Genomic DNA, 14377 nt, shown 5'->3' with positions numbered 1-14377 from the left:
ATATAGATATATAGATATAGATAGATATATATATATATATATATAGATATATATTCATTTTCATTTATTTGTTAGGTCTATGTTATATTGTTCTATATTTAGCTGTGAATAAAAAGAGCAGCATGCCTTGAATTACTAACATTATTGACATTAAGAAACCTGATTTGGAAATGTTTTTTTCCATGGATTTACCCATCAATCAGTGGTCCCTTGAGAGTCCTTGCACCTCTTCAAAGTTTTGCAAGAAAGTTTTCTCCCCAAAACGCTGAGCTGCTTTGGTTGGGTTTACAAAAATTAACCCGTTCCCTGTTTTGTGGGAAGATTTCTCAAATCAGTTCCAGCATGTTTTTTATCTATTATGCAATTTCCTCTTACAATTTTGCACATAACAAATTCTCATTAAATCCAAATGCACAAGTATTGATTTTAAATAGAATGTATTTATTGAAAGATTATTTATAAAAAAGTTTTTTCCGGAATGCATGCATGACTAAACAAATATTTTAAATAAATGCATTGCTTCCTGCCAGTTTTTTTTTATTAACTCAGATTGAAGCTGCAGATTCTTTATATATGATGACATTGGAAGCATGAACTCTACTAAATATTTAAGCTTTCAGGTTTTCATTGTTTTTTTTTTTAAATCCAGGATCGCTGCAGACCCATCAGAGTGTTCCAATCAGCATAGACCGTTTTATAATGGCTTGCTCTGCCCCCATTTTTCCACGGTCCTCAAAGGAGTTCAGTTTCAGATCAGCAAGAAGTGGAGGGCTGTGCTCACATGTTGCTAGGGAACGACTCATTCTTCGTGCCTACTCTGCCTGCAGACAGCAGCAGGACACAATAACAGCTCTACAAGCTACGATACAACCCAACATACAGACACTCGGTTTATGTGGCTCAGCAGATCCAGCCTTGGCATACTCAGAAATGAACAAGCACTCTAGGGATAAAAGTTTCTATTTACTGTTCTTTGTGCAGAAATGATTGCTCAAAAACAAGCATTGTCCTGCAGCTCATAACTACGCAGTGTATTTTCAATACGCTTGGGTTAAAAGATTTATCAGACATGCACATTTTGCATGACAATAATGAGGATTAATTCAATATAAATGAGAACCAAATATTTGATGGCTATATTGTTTGATTTGAGTCATGTCTGCACTTATACTTAGATTTCTCTTTAATTGTGATTTGTTCCTCTCCAGTATCTCCAAGTTTGATGAACGTAGTGCCTTTCTCTACGTCCTGCACAATGCAGAGGATTTCCAGATCTATTTCTGCACAGAGATGCACTGTAAAAGGTATGTCTGCCTGTTCCTCTTCTCAGCTGCATTAAATAAGCTCATTGTCATTACTTGGGTTAATGCAGCTTATTTTTATTACTCAACAAATACAATAACCTTTACTGAACATGATTGAAGCTGCATAACAGTGCTGTGCTATTCCATTATTATTTTTTCCCTAATTTTTGAAATACGGTAATGTTGTTAGTTATATTGAATAATAACAACAAATGAAATCATATAAAGCAGCTCTATACATTGAATGATCGATGCAGGCGGTTTTCTTTTTACATGATTATTCAACACTCAGCATAGAAAATAGAAAATGTAAAGGTTTGATTTAAGAATTTGCTGAAGTTAATCTTTTTAAAATTGAAGGCCTTTTTCTAGTGTTGCTGCTTTGTTTAACATGTTTAAATGCTGTTAAATGTAAATAAAAAACTCAGCTGTTTTTTTCTCTTCGGATCAGTAACGGGCTTATATCACCTCAGAAAGCTCAAATGCTTTCACACCTCTTAGAATTCAATAGAATCAAAATGTTTCTTTTTCAAGGACTGAATAAGCAAAAACGATTATAGCTTTTAATTACCGTCAGGCTTTTGTGTTTTTGTTATTTTAGAAGATTAGTTCCCATTAAAATATCAAAATGAAAGAAAGTCCAATGTCTAAAAACCCTTAGAGATATGTTTTGGAGTTAGAGCTTAATCAGTAAATTAAGCTCCAACAACCCTTATTAGTCGTGACCTATACCCGATGTGTCAGCTGTACAGACCAGTCAAACCACACTACATCTATCAGTAATGCACTGTAGATCTTAGTATCATGGCTGTGTCTTTAACTCTAATAATCTCTCATAGCAGATGTTTTGTCAACAGATAAAGCTGCAATCTTCATGTCTGGCTCTTTCGACAATGCTTTCATGCATATGACTCATTCCTGCTGATGATCTTTTCATGCAGAACAGTTTTCCTAAGTGCTAACCTAATGCTAACATGCATCACTAATATTGTCAGCAATAATATTGTCAGCAAGGTTTTGTTGAAAAAACTTCAAAATAATAACGCTCTTGTCCTGCTTCTTCAACATAACTGTTGACATGGTACATTAGAATGGATGTTGGTTTAACGGCTTTCTGGAGCAACAGACCAGATCACATGACGCGGTTAAACAGATATAGATGTCATGTTTCATCGGGACGTGGTTGTTGGAATTGGATTAAAACAAAACAAACATTTAGCACCTTTTTTATTTATTGTTCATATAGAATAAAGATCATTTGAATGAAATTGCTCATTAAGGCTCCAAGCTACCTCTTTAACGCTCTACTCGCTGTGATACAATCTGATCACAAATAAGCAATATGTTCGCCTGCATGTTGTTCTGCAACTTTCCAGCCAATCGTTGAGATTCCCACATTGCATCATTTTAATCCATTGATTTTTATAAAGGTTCTGCATCAGTTCGTCTCCTAATTTCTTGATTTTTACCGTAGTCCATGTAAACAGTCAACTTGATTCTCTGGACATTATCTGCAGTTTAGGTAGGAATTTATTTTTTAGGATGGATCTATTCAATCCTGTCAGCTCAATAGTCTGGTGGGAAATATGTCTCTATCTCATCAACACGAGCTCACCTTCTTTAATTTCCACACCGTCATGTTCCCTGCCAGCTGCGCTTTGAAGCAGTGCGTTCGACTTGTGACTCTCACATCTGAGGCTTCCTGTGCCATTATCTGGAGTGTGAGAGTAAGTGAGTCATGCCTGCTGCTGCTATTATGCTGCTCCTGTTTTTTTTTTGTCTTTTTTCAGGAGTGACAGCAAGAAAAACAGGTAAAAAGAGGGGGAATAGAAAGTAGGAGGAAGACAGAAGCATAGCATCAGAAGCAAAGTGTGTGTTTGGTCACATTAACAGTATTGCTGGCATTTATGCACATATAATAAAAAAAAATGTGCCACTGAACACCTGCTGGCATGCCATGCATGACAGCATGATGATTCAATGTGTTAACTCACAGCTTGTGTGCAGTACGACCGGTAAAGGTCATTGTACGCATGCTGTGGGAAGTGTACAAGTAAACAAACTGTAACCCCTCCAGGATAAATTCAGCAGCAGTATAACACCCTTTAGTCAGAAATATGATTTTCAGTATTTGTCTAACCTGTTCTGCAAAGGAGCTTTTTTAATGTTCCAAATAAACAACCTATGTCTTTATGTATAGACACAAGGGTACTCATCTTATATAGACTTTTTAGGTAATTCCCATTTAACCATAAAACAATTTGCATGGAGATCCTAACATCAGGTTGCATTTATTATTGAAGTGAACAAACACTGATAGACTTAAATTATGACCATACGTTTTGTGCTCCCTCTTCTGCTGCCAAAAGGGACTCAGGTCTGCTTCATGTTGATTGCTTTAAAGCTTCTTCTTTCTTAGACAGTGAGATAATTTTATAAGACCATAAAAAAGCTTTCATACAGAAATGTAAAGATATATATGTTGACTTGACGGTAAGAAAGGTAATTTCTAAAGAATGCTGTATTCAATCAGGTAAAGTTAAGTGGAAGGAAAATATGTGGTTTTAAAAAAAGTGCACAAGAAACGGGGATTGTTGCAGCCTTGAGAGGAACAATAATCAAAAACCTTTCAAAAAGATATGAGTTGATTTATATGTACTCCTGGCTGACCTGACTTGTCTTTTGTAGGTTTTGTGAACTGGTCAACAGTATAACAGAAGAAGCCTGGAAGTACCCTGAAGAAGGAGACTGTGACACTGACGCCTTAGAGGTGAAAATAATAACTTCATTACTTCTTTATTACCTTTATTTTTTTTTTTACTTTTGAGATTTAAACTTCTTCATTGTAGTCTGATGTTGTAAACCCCAACGACCGGATGTAATCCGCCTATTTTATGTGTTTGTTTAAATTTTATCTCTTTACTTGAAAACCGCAAACCTTCTTAGTTTCCACACCGTTAAGACGGTAGAAATGTGGTAAAACATCCTTGTTTTGCTACATCCTGTTTTGCTTCAGAAGTACCGTTTGTCTGTTTTTTTAAATGTCACAGGAAGTGTGATATTGTTCAAAAAAGCATAAAAGTCACTCTATTTCACAAGGAAAAAGATTCATCTTCACAGACGCCTGACGCGTCTCTTTAACGAAGTTAAAAAAAATTTTGTTCATCAGATGTTCAAATTAGAATCCTGTTGGTTTACATCATAACGTCTGAGCTGAGGCACAGATGCAAACAGTTAGTAATGAGCAGGGACCTGCTGCTATGAGGCCTGGATTTCTGCTCCTGCTGTTTGTGGGGTTTTATCACCTGCTGCTAACTCTCACCTGTATTCTGAGCCAAGGCGATGGAAAAGAGAAGCTCATTACACAAAGAGAAAACAACAAACTGCAGTAACCTCTTCGACTCGGCGTGGCACAGATTGCATTTCTAATAGGTTTCTCACAAATTGGTTTCTGTATGTATGTTTTGATGCGGTGGGGCTGGAAACAAAATCAACAGATTTTTTAAGTGCTTCAAGCACAAACTTATAAGAAACTTCTAAGTTTAAACTTAAAAGCTTTTATTTAGGATTTCTTGGGTGTATACAATACGTTTTTTTTTTTTATTTAACCATAATTATAAACTTTAACAAATAAAAGCTGTACGATTTCAACGAGTTTAACATCAGAATCCATTAAGCTTTCCAGATTTCCCATTAATACAAGTTATAGTTCACCTGCAAACCACACCCAACCAAAAATAAGATCAAGTTCAGTTCAGTATATAGAATAGCAATAAAAGGGTTATTGAACTTAATCTAGATTAATCCCAAAGTCAGCATAAGGAAGAACAAACAAGGAGCCTAGATGAGAGCCCTGAGTGACGCCACAGTGGAATTAGGGTACCGTTTAAGTTTGGAAGCATTTAGGATGAGTACTTTTCATGTATGTACACCAAGGAAACAGGAGGACAGCCTGACGATCAGCTGACTCAGACCCTGCAGGGAGCTCTAAAGCATTAGAATAATAATGTAGATTTTATATGTTGCAGAGGGCCGTTTATGTGTTTTTTACCAAGTCCAAACCAGATAATGTAGATTTTTTTTGTTGCCATAGAAAAATTTATTTAGCTGCACATTATTTACAACAATAAATAAATGAATATAGTTTGTATGAGGATTTAGAAAGTTTCTACAGATATGCCATTGCTCTTTTGTGGAACAATATTTAATGAATTGAGAAGAATGAGGGAGCATGAAGCGCAAACATATGTTTCCAGTTGACCTGTGATTAAATTGACACTCAGATCAAAACTCCTTCAGATATGGATCCGTCTCTGGGTGGCTGAAACTACTTAGATTAAACAACAGGATTAGGAGCCTGTCCCTGTGTTTAACAGACCACCAGCGAGTTATTTAAAAGCATTTATCAGATGATTTAGGAAATGTCAACAGATCTAAAACAGAAATGTTTGATTTAATGTCAGTTAGTGACGAAAATGTATTATTTACAAAGTGTGTAAAAATCTTTTCTTCACAGTTTTGCACTGTATTTTCCATCCCTTTTAAATCTCTTGGTCTCTTTCTGTTTGGTTTTGCAGTACGACTATGAGTATGACGAACACGGAGAGAGGGTGATCCTGGGAAAGGGCACATTTGGGGTTGTTTATGCGGGCAGAGATCTCAGCAACCAGGTCCGAATAGCCATCAAGGAAATACCAGAGAGAGATAGCAGGTCAGATGTTTTTTTGTTGGTTTTTTTTGTAGTTTCTTTTACTTTTATTGCTGTTGATCTCATCTCTTTACAAACAGCATGTGTTGATTTGTCATTTATCCAGAAATAAAATGTATAACCTGAACTCTATTGCAAAAATTTAGATGGGATACTTATAATTTACGACATCCTGGATGTCAACAAGTTACTCAACTGTTGATGGCTGATCTCGGTCAGCATTTCTGTTGTGCGCCTTTAAGAAACTGAGAGTGCAGGACACATATTAGCGCTGTCACTGCTGCTTTCTGGCTGACTTAAGAGACAGGAAAGCAAAACATCCACAACCCCACTGCCTTTTATTCCCGTCACTGTCTCCACTGTAAATGCTTGTCTCCACCCACTCATCCCAGACCGCGAGACTCGTCTTCCAGACGAGACGATTCTGGTGCCACACTTTGTTCCACTAATCACATCAGAAAGTCAGCAGGCCGCTCGACTGTAGAGAATGAGGAGAATTCTGTGTGAATAATTTATAGGAGGGCAGAAATCTCAAGACAGATAGTGGGAGTGATTCATGCAGGGGACTGAGTGTTAGGAGAAATAGCTGGCAGGCATTTCTTCAACCTACAGGGATCTTTTTGTTCTGCTCAGATACCAGGAGTCACTCTCAGACTGGGTTAGCTGGGTTTTGGATGTCTTTAGATTCTTTTTCTCCTTTTTTCACCTTAAAAAGAATATCCACTGGTATGACATGGCTGCAAAATGTACTTGCTGTGCAGAATAGAAGGCTGCTAGAGCTAATTTTCATATCAAGCCCAAAACCAGATACCTTTCAGGCAAAGCAATAAACAACTTTAGAGAAAACCTTCTTTCCTGCTTGTCTTTCTTTGACTTTTCAATTTAGATTTGTTTTAGGAAAATTATTCATATTTAGTGCAACAGACTTTAAATTATTTTTATTTCCTTAACTTTCTGCCTCAAAATGTTGTTTTCATTATTGTAAAGGGATCAAAACTTTAACAAGTCAGTAGGAAAGTATAATTTGTATTTTATTAACTTCATTAGACTACGTTACTTAAATATATTCTATTTGTTTTTTTCAATTTTTCAATGACAGTTTGAATCTATTTTATAGATTTTATAGTTTTATTCAGCTCAAAGTTATTAAGTTATTTATTGAACTCTGTTTAGTAATGTTTTGTTTGTTTGTCTTTTTTTTTTTTAACATTAGGTCAGTGATCCAAATAAAAAAGTTGTAAATGTGACTTTGGAATTTCCTTCAAATAAGAAAACTTCAAATATATTTATATTTGTTCAACATTGTTGGGCAGAATATTGTATCTAAAAATAAATATATCACGTTTATTTGCAAAATGGCCAAAAACACTCAATGCAGAGGTCAGGTATGCCTCAAACCCTCTGATTTTGAACTTGGGTAATAATAATTAAACTTTATTGATCTCACATTGGAGAATTTTACCTCTGCATTTAGCTCATCCCCTTTGGGAGCAGTGAGCTGCAGTGGGGCGCCCAGGGAGCAGTGTGGGGTTAAGGGTCTTCCGTAAAAATTCAAAAAATATCCACTGGACTTGGTTTTCAAGAGTTGAAGACGTTTCGCCACCTCTCCAGGAAGCTTTCTCAATTCAAATAAGGGTCTTGCTCAGAGAACCAGAGTGGCAGTCTGTGGGAGTGGGGCTCGAAACTCAGAACCTCAGGATTTCAAACTCTATGCCCTGACCACTAGGCCAACACTCCACATAAATATCAGTAGTGGGGTTCAAATGTAAACAGACATATGTCCATTGGATCTTAAGTTCAACAACCACTCAGCCATCCTGGTAGGGATGGGACATTCCGGTTTTCATGTTCCTGCTAGTCGGCAGGATAATACTTACCTTCGAATACAAATAAAATGCACCCCAAATAACAAACAGAATGAAAAAAAAAAGTAAAAAGACACAAACAAAGAAGTGTTTTATTTTTATTTAATTTTAGGAGCAGATACATTTATTCACCTGAGGATGAAAGAACAATTGTTTCTTTCTGGAAAAAACCCATATGACGAACTCCTAGGAAGTTTTCACAGCTGCAGCACATCAGCCTCATATTTTTCTTAAACCCCATAAGAAAATTTCATCCCATAATAAAGAATAAGCTGCATAAAATCAGGGAACCAAGACTAGTACAGTGCACTTTGTTCACACATTAGCAAGGCAGATGTTTGCAAAACATGCAAACATCTGCCTTGACTGTACACACCGAATATGATCAACTCTACAATGCACTGAACTGCATTTTTTGAAGTGAAAATTAAATGTTGTTTTTTTTCAATTATAAAGGTACTCTCAGCCACTCCACGAGGAAATCGCTCTCCACAAACACTTAAAGCACAAGAACATTGTCCAGTACCTGGGCTCTATTAGTGAGAACGGCTTCATCAAGATCTTCATGGAGCAGGTGCCTGGAGGTGAGACTGTGTTTTATGATTTATTGATTCATTCCAAACATGTCAAACCCACAGAAAACCCATTATCGCAAAATAGCAAAACATTGACACTTTGAAATGTGTGTATTTATATATATATATATATATATATATATATATATATATATATATATATATATATATATATATATATATATATNATATATATATATATACAGATTCCTGACAATGCCCATACCACAGATAAAAAATCTGGCTTGTCAACATGTCTGAAATAATTCAGTACTTTTTCCTTAACCTTATAAATTATATGAAAAAACACTATTTATATGTAGTTGTGCTTGAAAGTTTATATACCCGCCCATAAAAGAAAAATATTGATTTTGATTGTTTGTTTAAAAATATTATTATAAAGCAGAAACCTGACTAACATTTCCTGAACTAACTGAAATCACCTGATTTCTCTGATTGTTTATTATTAGTTTTGTCAATTTCTACGTATTTTTACTGGCAGCTGATTTCCTTCTGTCTGTAATGGAAGGGTATGTATATCTGCACAACTGTATATAATTGTTAGAAGTAATGTTATTTCTTTAATGCATTTTTATTGATGGGTTCAAGTGGTCTTTATGCTAATACTTTATTCCTCTTCAGTTTAAGAACTAAAAATGAAAATAGTGTCAATGGTTCAAATTAGGAGAAGATTAAAAAAAAATCTACCAGCTGAGTCGGCGAACTCAGAGTGTTCAGACTTATAAAAATTAGTATTTATCCTTGTTCTGTTTTGTCGTTTTGTGTCCAGGGAGCCTGTCGGCATTGCTGAGGTCCAAATGGGGCCCTTTAAAAAACAACGAGCCCACCATCGGCTTCTACACCAGGCAGATCCTGGAGGGCCTCAAATACCTGCATGACAACCAGATCGCTCACAGAGACATTAAGGTAGAAATTACTGTAATCTTAACTCTACACTAACTCCACTAAGGTTATATTAAATGCATTATAAGCTGCAAAGTTGTTGTTCTTTAAGCATCAACTTTCAAATTATGTAACATATAAATATATTAAGCCATCATTTATTTCAAAATATTTTAAATCTGCTGGTAAAGAAATGTAACAAGTGTAACAAGAAAGATGAACAGGTGTAGCAAGAAATATTTTCTGTTGTCTTAAAAGGAGCAAAAATCTTTATGTGCTTCTTACTTTTAACCTTTGTTAAGTATTTGGGATAAAATGAGCAACTGTATAAGTTGTTAAAGGTTATATCTTCAAGAAATGGTTTAGGAGAATAAAGCTGAGGAGAAAAAAATACAAAGTGCATGAGAAAATGTTTTATTTCAACTTTATTTTTCCTCTTGGTATTTAAAGAGAAAAAAAGTCCCTCATTAATGAGTCATTATTTTTTTATTAGAATGCCCCAAACAGTTCCTATAAGAGTCATACTGCATATGTGGCTTTTTAAACTTTTTAAGGCGACTATAAGATCTTTCTTATTTATTTATTATTTATTCAATAACCCCTTCTGAACCTGGGATATTAATATCTTGTGACACGGAAGCCTGCCTCTCTTGCCTGCTGTTCAAAATGGAAAGACATTAATGGGAAGGCAGCGGTGTGTTGATCTTTAAATAAAAATGGCCAAAAAAAAAGTAGCTATTTGCTAAACTTTTTAATCAAAGCAATAATTTAAACATTTAAAATAAGTGGAACTCTGACAAATTAGAATGTAGAAGAATGTTAAAATACCAGGGTGGTCTTCCCTCCAAAAAAAAAAGGATTCTTTTTTTTTTTTGTAGATGAGCTTGTTTTATTTACTGATGTTTTTCTTTTATTCTCAGGGGGATAATGTCCTAATTAACACCTACAGTGGCGTACTGAAGATATCAGATTTTGGCACATCCAAAAGGTTGGCTGGAATCAACCCCTGCACTGAAACATTCACAGGTACTGACCCACTTCCCTTCTGCCTGTTTAAACAAGCATCCTCCCAAGCTGAGATTCCTCCCTGCCTCCCAAAATAGAAAAACTGTGTTAATCTGTTGCAATAAATATAACCAAGCATCATATATCCTTTTAAAAACAGCTCCTGTCTGTCCCTCTTTCAAAGAGTTAATCCTGTGTGCCTTAATTGAACAGCAAAGGATGTCCTTAAAATAGTTGTCTGTTTCTATTTGAAGACACTGGGCAAGAGCCTGTGGTCAGATCCAGTAGGATTGTGTCAACACAAAAGCTGCCAAGTGTGGCTCAGTTTGACCTCATGAATTAGGCCATCTGACTGCTGGCTGGAGCAGACAGACTCGCCCTGAAAGGTGCGGCTCTTTTAGTAAACTGGGCTTCTCCTTGATGTTGCAGCCCACGCCTTCTAGAAATGCGTCAGCTCCTTTTTTTAGCTGAATGCACAGGCTTCTAAATAGAGCAAATAATCACCTCGCAGGTTATTTATAGAACAAAGGAGTCTTTTCAGTTAAGAAGAGGGAGTCTGTCTTTAGATTCAGGATTAAAGAGCAACACTGAGACTCTTAGCTGTTACTTAAGGCCCTAACCTAACCCCTCTGTAGCCTAAATGGAGACTTTAAGGTATTGTTAATACTTTACATTTGAGTTCACTTGTAATTATCTCTAATGCAAGTTATTTTGGGCTTTAACATCAGCACTTTCATGCCGTGATGATGACTCCTCTCACAGAGTCAGAAACACTTTGTACTCTGTTTTTCTTTTGTACATTTGGGAACACTGATGAGTTAAAGGTTATCCGTCTGGGGCTTTTTTACAGAATAGAAAAGAACATACAGTGTGTCAGTTGTGCAGAAGTACTTATATCTCTTTAAACTTTCACAAAAATATTTCAGGCAGATATTAATGACTGTTTTTCTTTTATGGACATCAGCCGCTATGGGAATCGGTTTTTGGATTTATTAGTGCCTCCATCAGCCATGCCTTAAAGGAATAGTACACCCAAAACATGATTAGCCTTCATTTTCTACTCACCCCCATGCTGAACAACACTCTGGAGTACTTTTTTGATATCTCAAATGCATCTGGAGATCTGGGAGGCTTCTTGCTGTCTGCTGACATTCAAATAATGGAGGTCTATGGCGCCCGAGGCAGAAAGGTCCATAAAAGTCCACAAAAAACGTGTCAATATTCCTCCATACTGCTCGTCCAATGTATTCCAAGTGTCCTGAGTGGGTAGCGTCCATAATTTACTCGAAACGAAGTCATTTAGAATGTTTTTAGAGCATAAACAGTAGTGTATAGGATTTCCTGAAAGCACGCGCCTGCGCGTTCACGACTCTACGGAAACCGCGGCAGACCAAACCAGATGAAAGTGCGCATTCAGCGTCTGCTCTGCCGATAATGCAAGCGTAGAAGAAGAAATGTGCTGTTTACCTGTGCAAAGAAAGAAACAACGAAAGAAAAATGTCTGAGGACTTCAGTGTTGAGGAAGAGCATGAGTTCTTTGCCAAGCTGAATGCGCACTTTCATCTGGTTTGGTCTGCCGCGGTTTCCGTAGAGTCGTGAACGCGCTTTTAGGAAATCCTATACACTACTGTTTATGCTCTAAAAACATTCTAAATGACTTCGTTTCGAGTAAATTATGGACGCTACCCACTCAGGACACTTGGAATACATTGGACGAGCAGTATGGAGGAATATTGACACGTTTTTTGTGGACTTTTATGGACCTTTCTGCCTCGGGCGCCATAGATCTCCATTATTTGAATGTCAGCAGACAGCAAGAAGCCTCCCAGATCTCCAGATGCATTTGAGATATCAAAAAAGTACTCCAGAGTGTTGTTCAGCATGGGGGTGAGTAGAAAATGAAGGCTAATCATGTTTTGGGTGTACTATTCCTTTAAGATCATGTGAAGTGTATGCATTGCCCCTACTTTATTTTGCTATCCATTGTAATTTTTTTTCGTTTAATTAGTAAGTATGGATTTAATTTTTGTTAAAATTGATTCTAGTGTAACATCTAGTGTATCATTGTGTCGTATTTGTAATCTAAATGAAGAATAAAATAAGTAATACCTACTTCCAAAATCGCCCCCCAGAAATCAGCAACATATTTCAGGAATCAATTAGACTGATGGCAATATAATCGGCATCAACCTTACAAAATCCTCTATCTATTGATCTCTGCTAATATGTATTTCAGAATAGTAAAGCAGAAGGAAATATTTACATGCTACTTAAAATTTTTTTACAAAAAAAGTTAAAAGTGTGATGTTAGACTAGAATACAACTACCAGCCTTCTAGGATATATGTCTGCCAGCTTTTCTCTATAGAAAATATACACATTTTGTCCATTTTTTTTTTTGCAAAATAGCTTATTTTTTGTTGTTTTTCTTGTTGTTCTTATTACAAATTAGAGGTGTAACATCTCCAAATGTAATTCTTGATTGTCAAGTCCTGTAACAGGCATTTTGTTTTATTGAATTAAGTGCTTGACTTAATGGAGGCTTCTGATACAGAGTTGTTATTTCTTTACCATGCTAGTGTAGTTCTGGCTAAATGTTAAGGGATTTTTTTTTTTTTTTCGCATCCAGTTACAATCATCTCTGCTCAGATATCATCAGGTTGATGCTGCCATCACCATGTTTCACAATGGGGTTGGTGTGTTTAGGCCCATGTGAGCTTTAGTTTCCTGTTACATATAGCGCTTTGCAATGTGAGCCAAAAACAACAAAACAGAGATAGACTTTATCCTTTGTGTATTGTTTTATTCTTTAGGCACATTGCAGTACATGGCTCCTGAAATTATAGACAAAGGTCCCAGAGGATACGGCAAACCAGCGGACATCTGGTCCTTAGGCTGCACCATCATAGAGATGGCAACTGGTAAACCACCATTCTATGAACTTGGTGAACCACAAGCTGCCATGTTCAAGGTGAGATCTTAGCAGCACTGTTCCCTCTAGTTTTATGTGTCTTAGTTCATGCAATCCCTTTTCTTCTTTGTTGCATTTGGCCAAGATTGCATCAGCGTCTTTATGTTGTTATACTTGATTTAATGCAGCAGCTCCTGAAGCCAGTTCAACCTGTCTGTCCTGATTTATAAATCATCCACAATAAAATTGAAATACTAGGTTTCCAGCCTGTCAGAGCAGGCTAAAAGCTCCTATTGTTTCACGTCCAAGGAAAATCACACACTGCGCCACCTGAGAAGGGTTGACATAAACCGAGAGGAAGGCAGATGATTATGACCGACTCTCGGTGTGTAAAGCTGAAAAGAGCCCATCAGACAGCAAATCTGAAAAGTGTTAATCTAGCGGTAAAAGTTAAGATAAAAACATGAATTAAAATATTATACAGTTGATACCAGGTATTAACTTACACTTCATGACAAGACACAACTTAATTAGATTAAACTTTTAATGTCAGATGGAATTACAGTTAATATTTCTATTTGTTAAATCCTACATATAGGTAATATTATCTTTTTCTAAAATTTGCTAGAAAGCACAGGGTATGATGTCATTGCTTTTTGAGCTCTTGATTGGATATGTTGTGAATGTGGATTCAAATAGAAGGAATCATATGCAAATAAAATAGCGTAGAATAGGGATTTTTGTTGTATCTTGGTGTTTCTGCCACAAAGAGAAATGCAAGCTGGCGCATACAGATAAATACAATAAATGTACATTTATTGACATATATGTTTAAAAAATTTCCTAATTTATCCTACTTAGTCTGTTCTTATAAAACCTCTTATTCCTACTTTCTATTTATAATTTTTACTAGGACATTTTTTAACATATATCTAAATAAATATAAATAGTTTTTTTTAAAGCAAAACCTCAAACACTCTGCTTCTTTGTTTGACACCACTGCGAAAGACCAGAAATCCACTGAGATACCAGGAAGAGAATCATGTTGGGTCAGATCTCTCTTTCTGGTCAGTATCCAGATGCACGCAAGTGCCAATCTGCAGTGTT

At 36.2% G+C, this 14377-nt stretch overlaps 1 protein-coding gene across 1 annotated transcript in view; it reads left to right on the top strand.

The window, feature by feature from the left end:
- The window catches only part of map3k5 (mitogen-activated protein kinase kinase kinase 5), an 87336-nt gene that overhangs the window by 57545 nt on the left and 15414 nt on the right, over positions 1-14377 (top strand). The window contains exons 13-19 of the mRNA XM_015371751.1: positions 1209-1304; positions 3993-4074; positions 5882-6015; positions 8334-8461; positions 9243-9379; positions 10276-10381; positions 13173-13330. Coding sequence (XP_015227237.1) covers positions 1209-1304; positions 3993-4074; positions 5882-6015; positions 8334-8461; positions 9243-9379; positions 10276-10381; positions 13173-13330 — 841 coding nt within the window. The remainder of the gene's footprint in view (positions 1-1208; positions 1305-3992; positions 4075-5881; positions 6016-8333; positions 8462-9242; positions 9380-10275; positions 10382-13172; positions 13331-14377) is intronic.

The sequence above is a fragment of the Cyprinodon variegatus genome, unplaced genomic scaffold, assembly GCF_000732505.1.
Source record: "Cyprinodon variegatus isolate N-32 unplaced genomic scaffold, C_variegatus-1.0 Scaffold64, whole genome shotgun sequence".
NCBI classification, from domain to species: domain Eukaryota; kingdom Metazoa; phylum Chordata; class Actinopteri; order Cyprinodontiformes; family Cyprinodontidae; genus Cyprinodon; species Cyprinodon variegatus.
The sequence above is the reverse complement of the archived record's forward strand: the minus strand, read 5'-3'. Positions and strand labels throughout refer to the sequence as shown.